The sequence below is a fragment of the Papio anubis genome, chromosome 6, assembly GCF_008728515.1.
Source record: "Papio anubis isolate 15944 chromosome 6, Panubis1.0, whole genome shotgun sequence".
Taxonomy (NCBI): Eukaryota; Metazoa; Chordata; class Mammalia; order Primates; family Cercopithecidae; genus Papio; species Papio anubis.
The window spans coordinates 70344666-70369279 of NC_044981.1; the positions used below are offsets into that span (position 1 = coordinate 70344666).

General features: G+C 40.7%; 1 protein-coding gene and 1 non-coding gene across 3 annotated transcripts; one reads left to right on the plus strand and one right to left on the minus strand.

Moving 5' to 3' along the window:
* Window positions 1-751: 751 nt before the first annotated feature.
* Window positions 752-24054, minus strand: DDX43 (DEAD-box helicase 43). Of its 2 annotated transcripts, XM_009205529.3 has the most exons (17): window positions 23089-24054; window positions 20501-20556; window positions 17615-17744; window positions 16272-16403; window positions 13452-13533; window positions 12390-12546; window positions 11741-11859; window positions 9973-10083; window positions 9486-9627; window positions 8231-8331; window positions 5639-5726; window positions 4386-4513; window positions 4087-4196; window positions 3475-3613; window positions 2537-2624; window positions 1872-2010; window positions 752-916 (listed from the first exon to the last, which is right to left on the minus strand). In XM_009205529.3, the coding sequence occupies exons 1-16, from the start codon at window positions 23336-23338 to the stop codon at window positions 1897-1899; spliced, it is 1947 nt and encodes a 648-aa protein (XP_009203793.1). In that variant the 5' UTR covers window positions 23339-24054; the 3' UTR covers window positions 752-916; window positions 1872-1896. The 2 variants fall into 2 exon arrangements, with proteins under 2 accessions (XP_009203793.1, NP_001162410.1); NM_001168939.1 differs by lacking the exon at window positions 752-916 and having other exon boundaries at window positions 1897-2010; window positions 23089-23338.
* Window positions 24055-24224: 170 nt separating this feature from the next.
* LOC116275603 lies at window positions 24225-24325 on the plus strand. The gene has a single exon (XR_004184718.1). It is a non-coding gene; the product is annotated as a small nucleolar RNA U13 (small nucleolar RNA).
* The last annotated feature ends 289 nt before the right edge of the window (window positions 24326-24614 follow it).

Genomic DNA, 24614 nt, shown 5'->3' on the forward strand with positions numbered 1-24614 from the left:
TTTAATATCTCTACATCCCTAACTCCCCACTCCCAGACTTACCAGAAACTTATTTGATTGGTTTTACTAAAGAACCTCCTGTTGGTTTTCACTGAACTCTGTTTTCCAATTTATTCATTTCTGCTTTTACCTTTCTTTCCTCTATTAGGTTCTCTATTTAACCTTATCACTAATAACAGCAAGCAATTATTATAGTAATGGAAAATTCACATGATGAAGGCTTAAACTAATTATACACAAATATATACTCATAAATTCTGAAAGTTAATATAAGTTACCCTCATTTATGGTGGAATACATAACGTAAAACTGTAAGGGAAGGATAATGGTAATTTGATCAAAGAAAATTTCACGGGAAGTGCAATTTGATTTTCCAAGGGTTTTAGCATGAAGCCATAGGCTAAAATGAAAAGATAAACTGTTGTTTCATTTCAAAGTAGGTAAAGGATAATTTAAGAAAAGTATACCCCAATAAAATATTATTTAGCAAACACAAAATTAAAACACTGTAAGAAAGACAAATTATCAACTTGTCGTTTTATCACAGAAATGAACATTTATTGTTAACAGTATTTTTTCAGGTTCTGATTCTTTGTTTGAAAACATCTTTTTCACTGCCATGACAAAATCTGAACATTAAATTCTGAAAGACTGGCCTTATGACATATAGCAAAATTACAAGAGACAGTTAAAAAGATTAAAAGAAAAACATTCTAATGCTACACTCCTTAATAAAAATCCAGGAAACAACTTCCAAGTTTAAATACTTCTGTTTTTATTAAAGAAAGTATAAAACATTGAATTCTACATTTTCAAACACTATTATTTTAAGAATCAGTCAAATCAGTCCGGTCTCTTCATACTGCCAGCATGTCTAATACTTCTGTCTTATTATATTTCTAAAAAATCTTGAATTCTGAAAAATAGAAACAAAATGTAAATTGCTGACTCCAACATTGTTTTTAAAAAGCTTAATTGTGATGAAATAAACATACCCGAATTTACCATAACCATTTTTAAGTGTGCAGCTCTGTAGTGTATACTCATTGCTGTGCAGTTAATCTCCAAAACTGGAGACAGCGTCCGGCTCTGTTGTCCAGGCTGGACTGGAGTGCAGTGGCCCGATCTCACCTCACTGCAAACTCCACTTCCCAGATTCAAGCGATTCTCCTGCCTCAGCCTCTCGTATAGCTGGGATTACAGGTGGGTGCCACCATGCCTGGCTAATTTTTGTATTTTTAATAGAGATGGAGTTTTTCCATGTTGGCCAGGTTGGTCTCGAACTCTTGACCTCAAGTGATCCACCTGCCTCATCCTCCCGAAGTGCTGGGATTACAGGTGTGAGCCACTGCGTACAGCCTCCAAAACTTTCATGCCATGAAAAACTCTATGTCCACCAAACAATTCCCCCTACCCACTTCCCAAGTCCTTGGAGTAACCACCATTCTACTTTCTGTCACTGTGAATTTTACTATTCTAAGTACCTCCTACAAGTGGGATAATATAGTATGTCCTTGTAATTGGCTTATTTCTCCAAGCATAATGTCCTCAAAGTTCATCTATATGACCGAGTTTTCTTCCTTTCTAGGGCTGAATGATATTCCATTGTGTTTATCTACTCATTCACTGATGGATGCTTGGGTTGTATACCTTTGACTATTATGAATAGTGCTGCTATAAACATGAGTACAAAAAGACCTGGCTTTCATTCTTTTTGATGTATACCCAGAAGGATTAAGTAATAGATACGAGTAACACCTAATTTATTATGTTAATGACTTAGAGATAATGCTCATTGCAATAAACATTATTAACAAAACCTAGTTGAAGTAAGCAGGCATTTTAAAGTCCATGTGTTATTGAACTTTTACCTCTACCACACTAGTCCAGAAGACATTAATGAAACTTCTTGGGCCTTCCTTGAGGTCTTTCCATTTTTCTTTCCATTTCCCTTTTCTGTTGATGTGCCTTAAACCTCTCAGCCATTGACACAAGCTCCTCTGGAATACTCTGAAATTATTCAATGTGTTGTTATTAGGATTCTGAGTTCTTTTCTACAACACTAAAATGCATCCAAACCATTTCAGATAATCACACAGCTGGTTACATGACATCCTTTAAACAGAAATAGGTATCTCGATTAAAACCTACATCCATCTACAGGCTACAAAATTTGCTGCTTCAGCTGCTTCCAAGTGTTTTTAATGTGCCTTTATATGGTAGCATTTTCTACATATTCTTTTTTACCTCTGAGCCTGAATATGTTCCCCCTGCTGGAACATTTACCCCATCTTCTACAACTCTCCTACCTCCATTCTACTGATTTCTTCCTCGGTGGGGCTTTCATTGCTCACCCCCATTAGGTTAAGTTTCCCAGTTATATGCTCCCATAGTTTCTTATCATTGCCATGCTAAAGCCCTCAAACGTGTTGAAAACTTATTTGAAGTTTCCTGATAAATAGCAAGCCATAGGACCTGACATAACTGACTGAGAAACTGGTAAGAGGTAGATTTCTAATGAATTGCATAGTCTCACCTGATTTGCTCTTTCCAGAATATTAATCAATTCAGAGGCAACCCTCCAATCATTTCTAGTCAAAGTTGTAATGGAAACACCAGTCCTCCTTTAGTGTGGGGGAAAAAACTCATGTCATCTCATTTATAATATATATTCATTATTCAGTTAATACAGAATAAGACAAATGAAAACTTTTTCACAGAAGCTGGAATGTATGAAGATTTAGGGTCACACAGATTTGGAATCTAAATCTGCTGTGGTTTAAACAGCAAAGGCGGTATATGATGGAAGCTCCCTTTTATTTATTTATTTATTTATTTATTTATTTAATTCATTTATTTTTTGAGCCGGAGTCTTGCACTGTCACCCAGGCTGGAGTGCAGTGGCGCCATCTCGGCTTACTGCAACCTCTGCCTCACGGGTTCAAGTGATTCTCCTGCCTCAGCCTCCAGAGTAGCTGGGACTACAGGTGCCTACCACCACGCCTGGGTAAATTTTTTGTATTTTTAGTAGAGACGGGGTTTCACCATGTTAGCCAGGATGGTCTCGATCTCCTGACCTTGTGATCCACCTGCCTAGGCCTCCCAAAGTGCTAGGATTACAGGCGTGAGCCACCGTGCCCGGCCCAATGGTAGCTCTCTTTAGAGGAAAAAGGTCTTCTCATATCCATACCAATTTGTCAGTAACCTTCAGAGTAACCACTGGGTACACAGCTCAGTAGTGACACTAGATATAAAACACATAGAACCAGATATAAAAAGCTAATCATGGATTGAATCTGGTTGAGTCTCCGAACAAGCCAAATGAACAGGGATAAACAAAGTACCGAGTACAATCTGGGAAGTAGCTGAAAAATCATAGGTAATAGAATAAAATGGTTCTCTGGGCAAGAAGTTTGTGAGAGGAGTAACGAGAATCTAGAATTGGCCTTTCATGGGTGGACTAAGCTTACTTACCCTGCTCTTCCTGTGCGCCCTATTCGGTGTACATATTCTTCAATGTTCCGTGGAAAGTCAAAATTATAGACATGTGTAACATCATGGACATCAAGTCCTCTAGAGGCTAGATCAGTTGCAATTAGTATTCTCACTTTGCCTAAAAAGTAAAACCAAATGAACACTGAACCATTCTGGTATAAATCAACCCGAGATCTAAAAAGTATATTTGCCCTAACTAATTTAATCAATTTCATTTCTTACTGTTTACATTAAAATGCCTACTTTGTGAAAATGGAAAAGTAACTGCCGGCAAGTTACAAGATACCATGGTTCAGCAAATGGGTCCTAAACCCTTCGAACCGTGACAGAAAGATACATTTTTCAGATAACTTCAGATATATTTTCTGTTGCATACTAATACCTTGATATCCAGGTTTAAAGTCTTTTTTGTTTACTTAATGCTTAGAGGCAGATTAATGTTTAGAGCTCTAATGAGTGTAGTTTTAGGATACAGAAGGTGAGGACAGATCTTAGACATAAAACGGTTTCATGAAAAGATGCTGTCACTCAGCCAAGCACAGGTATTGCACTAATTTTAAAATGTATGAAATATTAATTACATAAACATACCTGTTTTAAAGTTCTCTAATGCTTTCTCCCGATCTCTCTGTTCTCTATCTCCATGCAGAGACTCTATTGATATATTTCCAAGTATTAGGTCACTTGATAAGTGATCCGCACTGAAGTAAAAGATAAACTCAGCATTCTTAGGTGCTTATTCTAATACCACCAGTTTTACTTCTATTAGCAAAAATCTAAAGTAACATAACAGACGTATCACCCCCATTTCAAATTAGTATACAAATAGAAATGATCCTAAACTAATCAATTTAATTAATTATAATGGACACACAAGAAAAAATACCTACACAGCTTTTCGAGAAACGAAGACAATGACTTTGTCTGTGGATGACATATTCTGTAGAAAAGTATGCATGTGACTCCATTTCTCTTCCTCGGTGGTTACAATTATATTTTGCTTCACTGAACTTACAGCCTAAAGGATTCAAAGAACATAGTTCATCAAGTTCATCATGATTGAGGGGGAGACCGCATACATCAGCTCAAAATGCATCTTCTCTCTCATTGGTTAATGTGTTTAACAAACCACTAAGCAAAATGGCAGACGTCCTAAAAAAATTACTTGTTTCTACTCAAGATTTGTATCTTAGATTTCACCTAACCTCAAAATACTATTGGTACCATTCCTTCGACCAACTATTTGTCTCTAATCACTTTATTTCATTTGTTTATTTCTGAGACACAGTCTCACTCTGTTGCCCGGGCTGAAGTGCAGTGGCGTGATGTCTGTAATCATTTTATAAAACAAATGTTACTGGATCACCATGTGTAAATCCCTAATGAAATAAGGGGTGTAAGCAATGACCCATTATTACTAATGATTAAATGAAAGGCCAATTTCATTTATTAATGATTAAGCAAAAAGCCAGAGAGAGAACTTTATATATTATAATGGTGGGTTCCCACTGACAACACATAAGCCCAATATTCAGTCTTAACTTCATCAAGGGAACAGACTTATATTTATGTATATACGTAGAGTTATGTTTAGACCCTGATTCTAACAGGGTTAAAATGAGGTATCAGAAAAATATAAACCCTGACTTTGCTGGGCACGGTGGTTCACGCCTGTAATCCCAGCACTTTGGGAGGCCAACGGGGGCGATCACCTGAGGTCAGGAGTTTGAGACCAGCCTGGCCAACATGGCAAAACCCCGTCTCTACTAAAATACAAAACTTAGCCGGGAGTGGTAGCCATACTTGTAATCCCAGCTACTCAGGAGGTTGAGGCATAAGAATCACTTGAACCCACTGCACTCCAGCCTGGGCAACAGAGTGAGACTCTGTCTCAAAAAAAAAAAAAAAAAATATATATATATATATATATATATATGTATATATAGGCCTCAACTACAGGTTGATGGTATTAGCTAATTATTGAAATTTCAAATGAGATAATGGCATTGTAGGTCTATTAAAATTATATGCATCTGTGATTTGCCCTAAAATTGGGAAGTGGGCAGACTAGGCACACCAAAATTAGCTAAATCTTCAGAATTTTCATAAGAAATGTTAAACAATAGTAATAAAAAAAGCTTACAACTAGATCCAATGTACCAACATAGACAATCATTGGTTCTTTCAAATAAGATTGTGCGAGGCGATGAACTGAATGAGGCCATGTAGCACTGGGAATACAAGTTACAAACATTACAATTTTGTTGTAAAAACATTACTATGTTTCCTTAAGCATGCTATGAACTAAGTTACTCATGAAAGACAAATTTAGTACTTCTTATTTTTTCAATAAGTAAGGCAAATTTAACAGTTAATTCACTGATTACTCAACTACTGTAAAGCTAGTAGATGAAACAAATATGTTTAATAAATAGGTTTTTGGCCGGGCCCAGTGGCTCACGCCTGTAATCCCAGCACTTTGGGAGGCCAAGGCAGGTGGATCACCTGAGGTCAGGAGTTCAAGACTAGCCTGGCCAACATGATGAAACCCAGTCTCTACTGAAAATACAAAAATTAGCAGGGTGTGATAGCGGGCACCTATAATCCCAGCTGCTCCGGAGGCTGAGGCAGGAAAATGGCTTGAGCCCAGAAGGCAGAGGTTGCAGTGAGCCGAGATCATGCCATTGTTCTCCAGCCACCGCGACAAAAGCGAAACTCCGTCTCATAAATAAATAATAGGTTTTTATGAACCAAAGGATATCTGTACACCTTCAACTAAATAATAATCTATGAAAAGGTAAGGCCGTGTGTGGTGGCTCACGCCTGTAATCCCAGCACTTTGTGAGGCTGAGGAGAGGAGGATCACTTGAGGTCAGGAGTTCGAGACCAGCCTGGTCAACATGGGAAACTCTGTGCCTACTATAAATACAAAAATAAGTCAGGCATGGTGGTGTGTGCCTATAATCCCAGCTACTCGGGAGGCTGAGGCAGGAGAATCGCTTGAATCTGGGAAGCAGAGGTTGCAGTGAGTAGAGATCATGCCACTACACTCCAGCCTGGGTGACAGAGCGAAACTCTGTCTCAAAAAAGAAAAAAAAAAAAAAGAAAGAAAGAAAAAGGCACTAAAAGGGATTAGTATTAGGTTAATTTTATCTCTTGGCCTTTATAAACGACAAAAAAAAAAAATCCGATTTTTCATAGTGTCAGCAGGCAATACCAAATACTTAACCCAAATAAAAACAATTTTTTTTTTTTTGAGATAGAGTCTCACTCTGTCGCCCAGGCTGGAGTGCAGTGGCACGGTCTCAGCTCTTTGCAAGCTCCGCCTCCCAGGTTCACGCTTGGGTGTGGCGGCATGCACCTGTAGTTCCAGTTACTCAGAAGGCTGAGGTGGGAGAATTGCTTGAGCTGGGAAGGTTGAGACTGCAGTGAGCCAAGATGGTGCCACTGTACTCCATCCTGGGTGACAGAGTGAGACCCTGTCTCAAAAAACAAAACAAACTTTCAAAATATACTGATCAAAGAATATCTACATTCAACTATATATAAAATAATGAAAGTGACCACTTTTTATACCTTCACAGTAATTCAGTAAAATCTAAGTTCTCTTTTCTTGGGTTAGGCATCGTGGCTCAGGCTTGCAATCCCAGCACTTTGGGAGGCTGAGACAGGTGGATCACCTGAGGTCAGGAGTTTGAGACCAGCCTGGCCCAACATGGCGAAACCCCATCGGTAAAAATACAATAATTAGCTGGGCATGGTGATGTGTGCCTGTAGTCCCAGCTACTCAGGAGGCTGAGACAGGAGAATCGCTTGAACCCAGGAGGCAGAGGTTGCAGTGAGCCAAGATCATACTGCTGCACTCCAGCCTGGTGTCAGCGAGACTTTGTCTCAAAATAAATAAATAAATTCACTTTTCTTGAAATAGGAAGGTTATTTGTAATAAAACTATGTGAGAGGATTTCGTATTTTTTTAATTTTATGTTATTTATACTAATAAAGACAAAGGATATAAGCCCAGGATATGTCATTCTTTTTTTTTTTTTTTGAGACAGATTTTCACTCTTGTTGCCCAGACTAGAGTGCAGGGGCATGATCTCGGCTCACTGCAACCTCTACCTCCCAGGTTCAAACGATCCTCCTGCCTCAGTCTTGCAAGTAGCTGGGACTACAGGCGTGCATCACTATGCCTGGCTAATTTTTGTGTTTTTAGTAGAGACGAGGTTTCACCATGTTGGCCAGGCTGGCCTCAAACTCCTGACCTCAGGTGATCCACCCACCTCGGCCTCCCAAAGTGCTGGGATTATAGGCATGAGCCTGTGTGCCTGGCCAATTTTGTTATTTATACTAATAAAGAAAAGGATATAGGTCTAGGAGATATCATTCTTTATAGATCACTCTATATTCAAATAATCATTGCTTCCTGTTTTATTGTGAGAAGTATTCAGTAATCAAATGTTTATCTGCTTAGACAAGTGAACCCTTTATTCAAAAGTGAGACCTTACTATGATAAGTAAATGTTTGTGTTGAAATCCCTATCTGTAATTTAGGAAACCCAATAGTCATGAATAAGTACTTATTGTTACACTGTTCTACTTCCAATGTTATGAGATCTTTCATCTAAAGATTTCAATACTTCCAAGTAATGCTCAAATATTGTGGGAAAAACCAAACAGAATGGGATTCTATTCCACTGATTTCTATTTTGCACACAGTAATTAGGCATATACCTACCTGGTCATAACCGTCTGCCTATCTGGACGCACATCTAACAAAATCTTCATTATCTGGGGTTCAAATCCCATGTCCAACATCTTGTCTGCTTCATCTAAAACCTGCATTGACAAAAAAGAATGTGGCTAGATGAGATATGGGAGGCAGGTAATGACATATATTCTTTCTTTATTAATGGAACACTAAGAAAGGCTTTTCTCATTTCCCCTATTACTTAAGCCACAATTTTAATTTCTCCAGAGGTCAGAATACTAAGCAATTTGTCATTGTATGTTGTCTACATTGATTTTTGTTGGCTTTCCAATAGCTTCCAAATCTCCTTAAACAAAATGTAAGTGTCTAAAATATCCAAGTAGATTTTAATTATTGTGTACCTATCTCTATTTTTCAAAATTTAAAGTAAACATGCATGATAATTTCAAATAGAAGTCTTAATTCTTTCAACATGCTAAAGAGAATGGGAAATATTCCTAGAGCCATTATAAAATCAACAGCCATAGCTGGGCGCGGTGGCTCATGCCTGTCATCCCAGCACTTTGGGAGGCCGAGGCAGGCAGATCACCTGAGGTTAGGAGTTTAAGACCAGCTTGGCCAACATGGTTAAACCTCGTCTCTACTAAAAAGAAAAAATTAGCCAGGTGTGGTGGCGGGCGCCTGTAGTCCCAGCTACTTGGAAGGCTGAGGCAGGAGAATCACTTGAACCTGGGAGGCGAAGGTTGCAGTGAGCCAAGATGACGCCACAGCACTCCAGCCTGGGCAACTAGAGCAAAACTGTGTCCTAAAATAAAAAAATAAAAAATAAAATAAAATCGACAGCCATTCTAAAAGAAACTTATACCCAAGCACTTGGGAGTTGATTAAAACTATTAAAAGCTCAAGTGGAGGGAGGAGAAAATAATAGTTCAGTCATTTTTTATATTTTGAGATGGAGTTTCACTCTTGTTGCCCAGGCTGGAGTGCAATGGCATGATCTCGGCTCACTGCAACCTCCGCCTCCCAGGTTCAAGTGATTCTCCTGTCTCAGCCTCCAGAGAAGCTGTGATTACAGGTGCATGCCACCACACCCGGCTAATTTTTGTATCTTTAGTAGAGACGGGGTTTCATCATATTGGTCAGGCTGGTCTCGAACTCCTGACCTTGGGTGATCCACCTGCCGCAGCTTCCCAAAGTGCTGGGATTACAGGTGTGACCCACCACGCCCGGCCAGTTCAGTTATTTTTGAACCCAGCATCCCAAACCCCTATTCCATGATTACCAAGTAGGTTATATTCTTCAGATTGACAAAGTTATTCATTTGCAGATCATTCAATCTTCCGGGAGTTGCAATTATGATATCTACACCTTTTCTAAGCTCTTCTATTTGTTCATCTCTATTTCCACCACCATATACACAAACACTTAAAAAGAAAAAATCTAAAGGTTAATGTTTAGGCACAGAATATCTCATCACAACTTAAAATTCAATAAAAGGGATAAAAATCAATTATCAGGTACCTTTAGGAGCATCTGCCCCTTTCTGAGAATTACGTACACCCATCAATCCCTAATGTTGTATCCTAAAGAGCAATATTTGTACCATCACCTGACCCAGGCTCTGACTGATTAGAGTAGTGCTAAATGCCTGACCCATGTTGAGCCATTTGGATTCTCTGAATGTGTGAAAAATAATGGGGAAGATGTATAAAGCCACAAATGATTAAAATATGATACTGGTGAAGGAATGGGAAAAAAAAATCACCTACCTCCGAAGCCCTTTATATGAATATTTGCAACATTCTCCTTCTACTTGAAGTGCTAATTCCCGAGTGGGAGTTAGAACTAACATGCCGGGTCTATTCCTTTGACCTTTAAGGCTTTGGAGAGAAAACAGATTAATATTAAATTATTTGTCTCACATGCACGGTACATTCATTCAGTGCCATCAAGATTTGTAGCAACAAGCCAGGCGTGGTGGCTCACGCCTATAATCCCAGCACTTTGGGAGGCCAAGGCGGTCGGATTACCTGAGGTCACGAGTTTGAGACCAGCCTACCCAACATGGTGAAACCTTGTCTCAACTAAAAATACAAAAAATTAGCCAGATATGGTGGCAGAAGCTTGTAATCCCAGCTACTCAGGAGGCTGAGGCAGGAGAATCACTTGAACCCAGGAGGTGGAGGTTGCAGTGAGCCAAGATCGTACCACTGCACTCCAGCCTGGGCAATAAGAGTGAAACTCTGACTCAAAAAAAAAAAAATTTGTAGCAACGAGTATCAGTTAGACATAGTCAGACTATGCCTTTTTGTGAGAAGGTATATGATTAAAAGTAGTCTCAGGCCAGGGGCGGTGGCTCAAGCCTGTAATCCCAGCACTTTGGGAGGCCGAGACGGGTGGATCACGAGGTCAGGAGATCGAGACCATCCTGGCGAGAACAGGGTGAAACCCGTCTCTACTAAAAATACAAAAACTAGCTGGGGGCCGGGGAGGTGGCGTGAGCCTGTGGTCCCAGCGCCTTCACTAGGAGGCTGAGGCAGGAGAATGGGGCGTAAGCCGGGGCCGAGCTTGCAGTGTGAGCGAGATCTGCGCCACTGCACTCCAGCCTGAAGGCGAGAGACTCCGTCTCAAAAAAAAAAAAAAAAAAGAATGTCTCTATATATTACAGACTTTGCTAATTATGATCTACGTACCTAAAAAATGACTAATATTATATATAATATGCCAAATTCCCCATAAGAAAATGTATTATTATTTTCTCAGATTTAAGATTGCTTTACAGGCCGGGCGCGGTGGCTCAAGCCTGTAATCCCAGCACTTTGGGAGGCCGAGACGGGCAGATCACAAGGTCAGGAGATCGAGACCATCCTGGCGAACACGGTGAAACCCCGTCTCTACTAAAAATACATAAAAAACTAGCCGAGCGAGGTGGCGGGCGCCTGTAGTCCCAGCTACTCGGGAGGCTGAGGCAGGAGAATGGCGTGAACCCGGGAGGCGAAGCTTGCAGTGAGCTGAGATCCGGCCACTGCACTCCAGCCTGGGCGACAGAGCGAGCCTCTGTCTCAAAAAAAAAAAAAAAAAAAAGATTGCTTTACTGAGAGATCAGTGTTAGTTTCTATATACTTTTTCTTATTATAAAAGCAATACATATTTACCATAAAGTAGGGAAATTTAAAAAAGCCATACACCCTAAAACCCAACTTCCCAATACCAGCCTTTTGTTTAAGACAGTCTTTTCATTAACATTTAAAATGTCAAATATTTTATCATGGAATAGATAAGTGTATTGGACATAGTTTAAACAGTTTCCACTGTTTCACTACTGAGGCTTTTGGTAAATATTACTTATTGCCTCCTAAAAATGTTTTGCCAATTTATACTTTCACCAGCACAATCTAAGTGTCTAATTCCTTGCATTTTCTCTGCAGGTAGGCATTACCTTTGGATCAAGCAATAAGTAAAGAAATTGTAATTATATTTTTGATATCTAAATCTATCAAACCTCTATAAGAAGAAACCAGCCATAGGAATTCTTACGTGGGTTGAAGGTCCAGATGAATAAATCCAGGCATTAAATAACACAATGTCTTTCCTGTTCCAGTCTGGGCTACTCCTATAAGATCTATTCCTTGCAACACAATGGGCCATGCCTGTGACTGAAACGGAATGATAAACATTAACACAAAAAGTACATCTTTTGCTGGGCGCAGGAGCACATGCCTGTAATCCCAGCACTTTGGGAGGCTGAGGCGGGCGGATCTCCTGAGGTCGGGAGTTCGAGACCAGCCTGATCAACATAGAGACACCCCGTCTTTACTAAAAACACAAAAATTAGCTGGGTGTGGTGGCACGTGTCTGTAATCGCAGTTACTAGGGAAGCTGAGGCAGGAGAATTGCTTGAACGCAGGAGATAGAGGTTGTGGTGAGCCAAGACTGTACCACTGCATTCCAGCCTGGGCAAAAAGAGCAAAACTCTGTCTCAAAAAAAAAAAAAGTACATATTTTTTGCCAACTGTTCCTTCTTTCCCAGCTCCAAACTTCTTTCAATAAAGATTTTTTGAACTCTAGGGAGAAGGTGCTGGGGGATTGCAAAGAGACAGTTGCTCCCTCGTGTCTTCTAACAATCAGATATCACTGGTTTCAAAGAGAAATGCTGAGTGAAATATTGTAATTAATGCAAGCATACCTGAATAGGTGTTGGCTTTTGAAAACCTGCCTTTTTAATGTTTTTCATAACCTCAGGATAACATTGAAAGGCGTCATCAAATGTGCAGGTAGGATTGGGGATGGTTCGTTTCTCCCCATCTTTCAAGTCATCCCACGTTATATTAAAATTTTCTTTCCTTCAAAGAATAAAAAACGTCAGTGGTTTTCCTCACTTTACTCCCCAATCAAGACATTCTCCAAAATCAGTTCTGGTCTTATCTAGAAATTCAACTGCAATTGATTAAAATGAAACTGTGAGGGAAGTTATAATGAAATGCATAAAGAAATAGAAGCAAGAGTCCATCTGTCTCTTATCTGAGAATAGTTGCAATGGGAAGGTTAAAAACATTATACATTAGTAGGTCAATGAAGATTTCATGGATCAAAGATGAGGAGCCTGAAAATCATGCTTCATAAATTAAAACCAGATTTGGCAAACGCTGAGGGCCTACGATGTTCCACACATATTTCATTAATGCATCCTTAACAATCTTATGTGTTAGAAAGTATTCTCAATTTGACAGGTGATCATACAGTAAGTTACCCTGCTCCTCACCTTAACCATTCTGCTATTCCATGAATCTCTTAGTTTTATCAGACTTTAATAGTAAGAAAAACCACTACAATTAAAACCTTCTAATTTCAGGTAATAAGGACTGAAGAGTTTAAGAAATTAACAAGATTAGATCTTTTTTTTTTCAACTCAACTATTAGAGCAATAATTCTCTAAAATTGCTGTCCAATATAGTAGGGACTAGCCACACACGGCTATTTCAGTTTAATATGAACATTCATTTGCTCAATTACACCAGCCATACTTTAAGTGCCAGTCAACTCCATTAGACACAAATATGGACTATTTTCCAACACTGCAGGAAGTTTTACTAGAAAACAATGTTCTAAAATATCACATAAGTTGACACATTTTCATTTGAATATTGAAGGCATAGTCTTCAAATATCTTTTCACATTTGCCCAAAGTGTTAATACCAATAACGTAACTATACAAATACTTACACAACTAGGTAATAAAACTACCTACCTCCAACTATCTGCTTGTACTTTTGACATGGCACTTGTGGCAGTGGACTCTTTATAAAAGTTTTTCTTAATTGGTGGTAAATCTGGGACAAAGATGAAAATCCACACTTTGATAAATTTTACAGCATCATTAATACTTAGTCAAAGCTACAGAAATCATACTACAATATATTTTTTTTTACCATGCATACCATTTGATAGTTCTACACTTTGCCAACGAGGCTTGCTCCCATCGAAAAGATCTCCCTTTCTGGAGGTTAGGCACAGTAGCTTACACCTGTAATCCCCGCACTTGGGAGGCTGGCATGGGAGGATCACTTGAGCCTGGGCAAAATAGTGACACCCTGTCTCTATGAAAATTTTTAAAGATTAGCCTGGCAGCCAAGCACAGTGGCTAACACCTGTAATCTCGGCACTTCGGGAGGTTGAGGCAGGCGGATCACCTGAGGTCAGGAGTTTGAGACCAGCTTGACCAACATGGTGAAACCCGTCTCCACTAAAAACAAAAAACAAAAAACAAAAACACACACACACACACACACACACACACACAAATTCTCCCGGCACAGTGGCGCATGCCTATAACCCCAGCTACTCAGGGAGGCGGAGGGTGCAGTGAGCTGAGACTGCGCCATTGCACTCCAGCCAGGGCAACAAGAGTGAAACTCCATCTCAAAAAAAAAAAAAAAAAAAAGGAACTGGGCGCGGTGGCTCATGCCTGTAATCCTAGCACTTTGGGAGGCTGAAGCAGGTGGATCACCTGAAGTCAGGAGTTCGAGACCAGCCTGACCAACATAGTGAAACCCCATCTCTACTAAAAATACAAAAAATGAGCCGAGCATGGCGGCGGACGCCTGTAATCCTGGCTATTCAGGAGCCTGAGGCAGAAGAATCACTTGAACCCAGGAGGCAGAGGTTGCAGTGTGCCGAGACTGCACACTGCACTCCAGCCTAGGCAACAACAGTGAAACTCCATCTAAAAAAAAAAAAAATTAGCCTGGCATGGTAGTATGTGCCTGTAGTCCCAACTACTAGAGAGGCTGAGGTGGGAGGATCACTTGAGCCTGAGAGATGGAGGTTGCAATGAACTGTGATTTTGCCACTGCACTCTAGCCTAGGCAACAGAGTGAAACCCTCAAAAAAAATTTAATAAAAATTAAAATGAAGCATGCTTTGTAAGGCATCAACCACCACAATGGATAAATATACTCTCACAATAATAGTTTGGTTATCTTTTCTTTGAAGGTCCATCCAATTACTTTTTTAGGAATTACATTTATATCCTTGGTCTATTCTCTTAAGCTACATTTCTTTTCTTTTTTTTTCTTTTTGAGATGGAGTCTCACTCTGTCACTCAGGCTGGAGGGCAATGACTCAATCTTGGCTCAATGCTACCTCCACCTCTGGGGGTCAAGCGATTCTCCTGCCTCAGCCTCCCAAGTAGCTGGGATTACAGGCATGCGCCACCATGCCCAGCTAATTTTTGTATTTTTAGTGGAGATGGGGTTTCACCATGTTGCCCAAGCTGGTCTTGAACTCCTGACCTCAGGTGATCCACCAGCCTCAGCCTCCCAAAGTGCTGGGATTACAGGCATGAGCTGCCGCACCCGGCCTAGCTACATTTCTTAAAAGCCTATTATACCTCTTCCAAACTTAAATCCTTTCCCTGGTCCCTGATCCTAAATCTTCTCAACACATACTGTTTAGGCAGCACAGGAAACTTAACATGCAGAGGTCCTGACCAACACAGTAGCAATAACTGTCAATATTTTTGTAACATATTCATGCTTTTACATTTTAAATAAAAGATGTCCTACTGCTGCCTCCTCCCGAGAGCCAAGGCCAGCGCTTGAATAATGAAGCATTATCCCCCACATATAATGTTCCACATGAGAAATCTCATTTAAATTCAAACAAAAGGGCTGGGCGGGGTGGCTCACGCCTGTAATCCCAGCACTTTGGGAGGCCAAGGCAGGTGGATCACTTGAGGCCAGGGGTTTGAGACCAGCTTGGCCAACATGACGAAAACCCGTATCTACTAAAAATATAAAAATCAGCTGGGCATGCTGGCACACACGTGTAATGCCAGGTACTCGGGAGGCTGAGGCATAGGAATCACTTGAGCCTGGGAGATGGAGGTTGTGGTGATCTGAGATTGCGCCACTGTACTTCAGCCTGGGTGACAGAGCAAAACTCTGTCTCAAAAAATAAAACAAAATAAAATTCAAACAAGGCTGGGCACAATGCCTGACATCTGTTATCCCAACACTTTGGGAGGGTGAGGAGAGGATCACTTGAAGCCAGGAGTTTGAGACTAACCTGGGCAGGATAGTGAGACCTCATCTTTAAATTGAAAAATAAAAATCTAAAACAAAATTAAACAAACAAACAAACAAAACTCTGCCAAGAACTGTAATGCTTCTTATCATTTAATGGCTTTCCCTTTTTTTTTTTTGCTCTTGTCAACCAGGATACTCCAAGATCTATTTCTACTCAATCATAGCAACAACGTTAACTTACGGTTTGCATGTTTACTCCCTTCCTATTTTCCCACTGGGACTGATTTTTTCCCATTTTATTATTAGCCTTTTGCAGTGAGTTACCGCTGACAGACTATAAATAGGTTTAATATTTCCCTTATAGCATAAATGACAGCTGACAACATAGAAACTATCATAACCTAGGGACTAATTGCAGCATTTTAGATTTTACTATTTTCATATACATTTCCTTACTAAAAATAAAGCACAGACATTGTACAGAGGATAAAAACTGCGGTTAACAGAAACAGTGTATGTAAATGTTAGGAAGCAGCACTGACCTGCCCACTTTGTTTTTTGCCATTTCAAACCTTCCTCTCTAATTTGATCCCAATCTATCAATGGCCGATCTCCTGCAACAACATTGTTATCTGTGCTTCGATCTTTTCCAACAGAAGGTTGGAATGCAGTATCTGTTAAAAATATTTTTATCGATTAGTTTTTTTCTATTTTGTTTTTAATAACCAGACAATACTTAAAATATAAAATTTGGGGTTTCTGTACTACATTAACATGATAATCTTGTCATTTGTTATCGTTCAACAACTTACAAAATTTTAATTTTGTTCAACAACTTACAAAAATTTAATTTTATTGGAGAAGGTACGTAAAATAGCACAAGTCTAATGTTTGCTAAAATATTGTCATATCCATTACTCAGTCGTTACAATAATACTCCGGGGAAGCAGATATTATCCCAGATGAATGGATGAAGAGCCAGGCTTTGTAGCTCACTCCTGTAGTACCAGCACTTTGTGAGGCTGGCGGGTAGAATCACTTGAACTCAGGCCTCAAGACCAGCCTAGGCAACGTGGTGAAACCCCATCTCTACTTTATAAAAAATTTAATTAGCTGGGTGTGGTGGCACACACCTGTGGTCCCAGCTACTTGAGAGGCTGAGGTGGGAGAATCACTCCCGCCCAGGAGGTCAAGGTTATAATGAGCCATGATCACACCACTGCACTCCAGCCTGGAAAACACAGTGAGAACCTGTCTCAAAACAATTTTAAAAATAAAAGAAAAAGAAAAAGAAATAAATAAAAGTTACAAAAATAGAATCTTAGACCTTGTCTTTTTCCCCAAGAAACACTAAAAGGCAGTGGTGCCTTCTAAACCCAAGTGTCTCTATTCTACTTTACACTGCATCGAGGTATGATTCAGGAATTTTTTCTCTATTCTAAACAGATCTGAGATTTTTAAAATAACCAAATATTTAAGCCATTTTCAATGTCAGCCATGAATCTGAAGACAGGACTAGGGTTAGGATCCTGGGACCAATCCTTACTCTACCCACTAACACGAAAGTGTATGTATTAAAGGATTATTTCACTGCTTGCGAGAACTAGATTAATACAAAGACAAAAAATAAATAAATAAAAATAAAGGGTTATTTCATTTTCACTTACCTGTGGCTAAAAGTAAAATTGCTAGGCATGAACATAGAGATTTGGTATTTTAATCTGAGGAAAAATATTCTGGGCTTTCATTCACAGTAAAAAATCATTAAGACTACATTTATGGCAGCCTAATGCTTTGAATCAGAAAAGGAAATCAGGTATAATGGCTTATAACACTGAATGAAATTAAACATTTTAAAGGGCTTCAGTGGGAGAAAATTACTTACCAACTCCACATTCTGAATTGTAATTTTCTTCTAGCTTTTTAACAAAATTATCTATCACTGCTTTTGCTTTCGTTTGCATTGCCTTGCTGCCAAAAATTTTGACTAATGATTCTGGTTGTTCTTGTATTATCTAGGTACAAGGGGAAAAACAGTGAGACTTAAAAGTGAGACTTACTAAGGTGAGACTTAAAAGTTCCCTAAAAAAAAAAGTTCCCTAAGCCCCTAACCCCTTCCAACAATCACTCAACTTCAAAAACCATTACAGTATAAAGTAAATATAGTGTTACTAGCAATCAAGGTCTAAATTTCTAGTTAGAGAGGAATACTATTTATATTTACTCTGGGATTTACCTCCTGGTCAGATGGAGAGGGGCAGGACAACCTGAACATTTAAAACTGGATAGCCAGGGAATAAACTCAGCAAATAGTGTAGAGAAATAATTAAGGCATCAACCTGACAGGTAATATTATTTTGATTCTGAGGTCTCCAACCTATAAAATGGTATTTATTTTGCTAATTTTACAGAATGGTAGGGCAGAAATGACATAATCTATGTGCTATATAGACAGTTTATTGAACTGCCAGGTTACTTAGGTAAATTTTTTTTTTTTTTTTTTTTTTGAGATGGAGTCTCACTCTGTCGCCCAGGCTGGAGTGCAGTGGCCGGATCTCAGCTCACTGTAAGCTGTGCCTCCCAGGTTTACGCCATTCTCCTGCCTCAGCCTCCCGAGTAGCTGGGACTACAGGCGCCCGCCACCTCGCCCGGCTAGTTTTTGTATTTTTTAGTAGAGACGGGGTTTCACCGTGTTAGCCAGGATGGTCTCGATCTCCTGACCTCGTGATCCGCCCGTCTCGGCCTCCCAAAGTGCTGGGATTACAGGCTTGAGCCACCGCGCCTGGCCACTTAGGTAAATTTTTAACTTGATGGGATTCTATACTTAACTCATGTATACCGTTAAGGGTTTACATTTACAAGAATGATACATCTTATGAATAGAATCTACAAGTAACACCTATAAACATCCGTAATTTCAAATACCCTAATGGATTCAATGTTTATCTAAAACACAATATACACCAAATTTTGTCTTCAGTTGGTAATTCAAACAATGTTTATCATCTACAGTATTTACATGCACTACAACTCTGTATGAGTGCTGAAACGAGGCCATTATGGGATGCTATGGAAAGGGACAGCTACACAGAATGGGGGCCTCAGACTGAGCAAAAAGCTATGGTAGTAGGGTGTGTCAGGAAGTGGGTGGAGTACTCAAGGAATTAGGGGAAAGGACAATGGAAAGAGTGAACAGGCCAGATCAAGTCAACAATTTTAAGGAGTCTAGACTTACAGGCCTGAGATACTATGAAAGGCTTTTACATAGGAAAGGGACACAAATAATTTGTGTTTTAAAATGATTGTTCTAGCCAAACGCGGTGGCTAACACCTGTAATCCCAGCACTTTGTGAGGCTGAGGAGGGTGGATTATTTGAGGTCAGGAGTTTTAGACCAGCCTGGCCAACATGGTGAAACCCTGTCTCTACTGAAAGTACAAAAATTAGCCAGGTGAGCTGGCGGGCACCTGTAATCCCAGCTACTCTGGAAGCTGAGGCAGGAGAATCTTTTGAATCCGGGAGGCAGTGGTTGCAGCTAAGATCGCACTGGAGCTAAGATCGCACCAGTGCACTTCAGCCTGGGCAACAGAGCAAGACTTCATCCCAAAAAAATATAAAAAAATAAAATTATTGTTCTGACCACAGTGGAGAATGATTAGAGGATACAAATGGAAGCCGGACATAAAGTTGGCGAGAAGGCAAATGATGACATTCCCCTTGAGAAGTACAAGAAATAGTCAAGACCTAGCGGTGAATGAGAATAAAGAAATACCAATATGGATAGTCAGATTACAGACTTGTAAACTCAGTGAATGTTGCCACCATTCACTAAGATTGAGAATTTAAGAGCTAGCCAAAGTTTGAGGAAAGGGGTTTTCTCTGGAAGACATTTTGGACATGATGAATATTCCAGTGATCTCATTCTTATGCAGATTATCTCTAAAGATTTTTACCTCTGGCTGGGCCTGGTGGCTCATGCCTGTAATCCCAGCACTCTGGGAGGCAGAAGTGGGCGGATCACCTGAGGTCCTGCGCTCGAGACCAGCCTGGCCAACATGGTGAAACCCCATCTCTACGAAAAATACAAAAATTAGCCAGGCGTGGTGGCGCATGCCTGTAATTCCAGCTACTCCAGAGGTTGAGGCAGGAGAATTGCTTGAACCTGGGAGGCGGAAGTTGCCGTGAGCCAAGATCGTGCCACCGCACTCCAGCCTGGGCGACAGAGCGAGACTCTGTCTCAAAAAAAAAAAAAAAAAAGATTTTTACCTCCAAGAGTCCCAAAACCTACACCTGGAACAGCTTAAAATTCAGGTGGCTTCTTGAGAATCAGGAGTATGAAGAGCTTTGGCAATTTATCTAATCTACCACAGTATGTTAATAACTCGGCAGAAATTAAGAGTTAAGGCCTGGTGCGGTGGCTCATGCCTGTAATCCCAACACTTTGGGAGGCCAAGGCAGGTGGATCACTTGAGGCCAGGAGTTGAGAGCAGCCTGGCCAACATCGTAAAACCCCATCTCTACTAAAAATAAAAAATAAAATTAAAAAATTAGCTGGGCTTGGTGGTGGGAGCCTGTAATCCCAGCTACTCGGGAGGCTGAAGCAGGAGAATTGCTTGAACCCGGGAGGCAGAGGTTGTAGTGACTTGTTATCACGTCACTGCACTCCAGCTTGGGAGACAGAATGAAGCTGTCTTAAAAAGAAACGTAGAGTTAGGTGCTCCCTTAGAAATGCATGATGCTCTCTTAAGGGCCGAAGAACACAGATGGCTTACTTGGATTGTGGTGTTTGTTGTACTTTGTATATTCTTTATTTTTGACCCACCACGACCTGTTTTTAAAAATAAAGGAATATGTTATTATTATAAGTTGAAATTAGTAAGTTGAAAATTTACCCATTTTCCTCAACAAACATTCTCTAGTTCTTCCCCCAAAATGCTCCTAGGGTTCAACAATCATTTTTTGTTTGGAAAGAGGGAAGAGGTTCTATTCCAAATTTTGGTGGGTTTTAGGAGACTCTTACCCAGAGAGGTGGAGACTATAGATTCTGTATCAGCTTGCACAAAACCTAATTGGGTCCAAATTAGTGGAGAGGATGCAGAAATTGGAACTCTTTCATACAACTCAACAAGTTTTCAAAAATTGGCAAACAGTTGAATAGACATTTCTCCAATGACATACAAATGGCCAACAGGCATGAGATGTTCAACATCACTAATCAGGTCCACGCAAATCAAAACCACAAAATGATTGTCACCTCACATCTGGTAGGATGACCATTACCAAAAACAGAAAACACGTGTTGGTAAGAATGTGGAGAAATTGGAACCCCTGTGTACTGTTGGTGGGATTGTAAAATGGTGCTGCCACTATGGAAAACAGTATAGATTTCCTAAAAAATTAAAAATAGGATTAACATATGATCCAGCAGTCTCACTTGGGGTATACATCCAAAATAATTTAAAGCAGAGTCTCAAAGATATATTGCACTCCCATTTTCATAATAACACTACTCAAGTCAAAAGGTGGAAGCCACCCATTTATCATAGACTGATTAACAGATAAAGTAAGGTATATACTTAATAATGGAATACCACTCAGCCTTAGTAAGGAAGAAAATCCTGTCTCGTGCTACAAAATGGATAAGGCTGGAGAATATTATTCTTAGAGAAATGAGCCAATTACAAAGACAATTAGTGCATGATTCTACTTATATGGATTATCTAAAGTAATCTAACTCAGAAACAATGTAAATGGTGGTTCCCTGGGATGGAGTAGGAAAAAAATGGGGAGCTGTTCAAGGAGTATACAGTTTTAGTCATGCAAGTTCCAGAGATCTGGGATACAAGATTGTGCTTATTGTTAGTATTGTGATATACATTTAAAAGAGGGTATTTCATTTTTTACAATAAAAAAGTTGGATCCAGATCCAACATCAAGTGAGTGCTCAGTAGCACAGTGCCCTTTCATCTGCTAAGTGCTAACTTCAGTGATTTTTATTGCAAACCTAGTGGCTTTCTTTAGTGGAGCATCATTCTTCAGATCTGCAGCCCAAGCCTTCTGAAAGGCCAATGAATCTCTGGGTAGTATAGCAATTAGTCTTATAATGTACTATTTTATAGCAGACTCCATCTGTTCATTTTTCTCAGGTTTTAAAAATGGTAAAATATACCTAATAGGTAAAATGTGGCAATTTATACTCGGACTTAATGGCAATCAATGGGGCAATCATTCTAATCATTTTTAAATGCTTTTCAAAAAAAATTCAGAAATGGGCAGGGCACGGTGGCTTACGTCTGTAATCCCAGCATTTTGAGAGGCTGAGGTGGGTGGATCCACAGTTCGAGACCATCCTGGGTAATGTGAAAACTCATCTTTACTAAAAACACAAAAATTAGCTGGGCATGGTGGCGCACGTCTATAATTTCAGCTACTAGGGAGGCTGAGGTGTGAGAATCGCTTGAGCCCAGGAGGTAGAGGTTGTAGTGAGCCGAGATCACACCACACTGCACTCCAGCCAGGGCCACAGAGCTGTCTCAAAAAAAAAAAAAAAAAAAATCAAAAGTAAAAAAAAAAAATTAAAAAATGCAGAATTGAATGTTAACACACAAGATGTAAGAAAAAGTTTTTTCTTTTTTTAACTTTTTAAAAATTAAGGAAACTAAAAGCAAGGTACAACTGCTCTAGGCAGCCCTATAAATGATCTTACAGCTTTTCTTTGATTCCTGGCTCTAAATGGTACTCATAGAAAGACTGATTAAGTTTTGTTTTTCATTCTGGGGTTAGCTGTCTGTTAAAAGGCCTGTTCTAAGCATCCCTCTTCAGCCCTAAGATTTTGTAAGTCTTCTAGGAGTTGCTCTCCCAAATACATTGTCTGTATAAACACCAAAAGGTGAATTACTTTTTTTTTTTTAATTGAGGAGGAGTCTTGCTCTGTCACCCAGGCTGGAGTGCAGTGGTGCGATCTCAGCTCACTGCCAACCTCAGCCGCCGGGTTCAAGCGATTCTCGTGCCTCAGCCTCCGGAGTATCTGGGCGCGCCACCAAGCCCAGCTTTTATTTATTTATTTTTTTTAAGTAAAGACGGGGATTTCGCCATGTTGGCCAGGCTGGTCTCGACCTCCTGACCTCGGGTGATCCGCCCGCCTCGGCCTCCCAACGTGCTGGGATTACAGGCGTGAGCCACCGCGCCCGGTCAGATTAAATTATACTCTATCCCCAGGTTTTACAAATAGCTCTGGGAGAGACCTGAACCTCATTAGGTGGCAGCTGATTGGAGGTGAGGCAGTGGGGAGGGAATGCCTTCGCCCAGGCTCCGCCCCTGGCCCCACCTATCCTGCCCTGCCAGCCACACCCATTCTCACCGATCACCGCGCCGACAAAGTGGTTCTTCAAAGCAAAACAAAGCGGCGGTTCCTCGTGACCAGCGGCCACGGCCTCCGGGGGCCTACAGGGGCCTCTCCAGCGGCTACCTCTGCCGACACTATATCCCTCAGGACCTCTTCGATTCAACTCCTCCACCGGCCTCCTCTCTAGTGCTCGGGGCACTGTCGAGCTTCGCCGACTAGCAACGACCCATGTAGAGGCCTTGGGAGTTCCTCCGTGGTGGGACATTCTTCCAAGAAGGAGCGCGTCCGACGTCGTTGCCGTCCGACTCTGCACCACTTCACCGTGCCGTCGTAAGACTAGCGTGCCAGGGAAGCCACGCAGCCGCTACTTAAGGAGCCCGCGCGAGGCTAGCCCTCCCGCCCACTTCCCTATCCCGCCCACTTCGCCCCGCTTTCACACAGCCATTGGCCAGCGAGCGTTGTGGGCGGGACTTTCCCAGTTTTAGCCAATCGGCCTTCTGAACCGTGGGAGCGTGCCTTGAAGCAGTCAATGTGCCGGACCGTGTATTCCTTTCCAGGCGTGGGACTTTTTCCAAACGCCCACTTTGCTCCCGCCCCTACCGGACACACACCTCGGGTTCTTAGCATCTCAGTGCGTTGGAAACTTTTTTTTTTTTTCTTTTTAAATAGAGACGAGGTGAAGCCGTGTTGCCCAGGCTGCTCTTGAACTCTTGGCTTCTGGTTTCAAGTGAACTTCCAGCCTCGGCTTTACAAAGTGCTGGGATTACAGTCAGCCACTGCACCGGAAATGTTTTCAACCGTGACCCATAAAGGTAAGTCACTGTTACAAGGTGACCCAATCCACACATAAAAAACTTGAAACAACAGATTGACAAAACAGCATTTATCCTCGCTAGGTAAGCAGCGTTTTGATATATTTAAGCTTATTTTAGTTTAGTTTTTTAAATGGTTGTAATCCACAAAATTAAAAATTTTTTTAATTTAAATAGAGACGGGGGTTCCCAGGATGTTGCCCAGGCTGGTCTCGAACTCCTGGACTCAAGTGATCCTCCCACCTCCACCTCCCATAGTGCTGGGGTTACAGGCCTGAGCCACTGCGCTCAGCTCACAAAATGTATTTAATGGCCCACAGCTTAAAGATCACTGACTTGATCCTTTTGGAAGTCATAAGTGTGATTGGGTTTTCATGCCCTTGTGTGAAACGTGTCTCCCTCAAACCTTGTTACAAAGTGGGCACACTACCTGCCTGACATGAAAAATAAAGAGAAAAAGATCGCTGGCTTGAGAGACATTAATTGCTCTACACAGTCTTCTGGATGTTTGCTATAGTTTTTTTGTTTTATTTTGTTTTGTTTTTGACCTCTGTCGCCTAGGCTGGAGTGTAGTGGTGCCATCACTGCTCACTGTAGATTCAACCTGTTGGACTCAAGCAATACTCCCACCACAGCCCCCCGAATAGGACTACAGGTGTGTGCCACCACGCCAGGCTAATTTTTTTGTAAAGACAAGACCTCCCTATGTTGCCCAGGCTGGTATCCAAC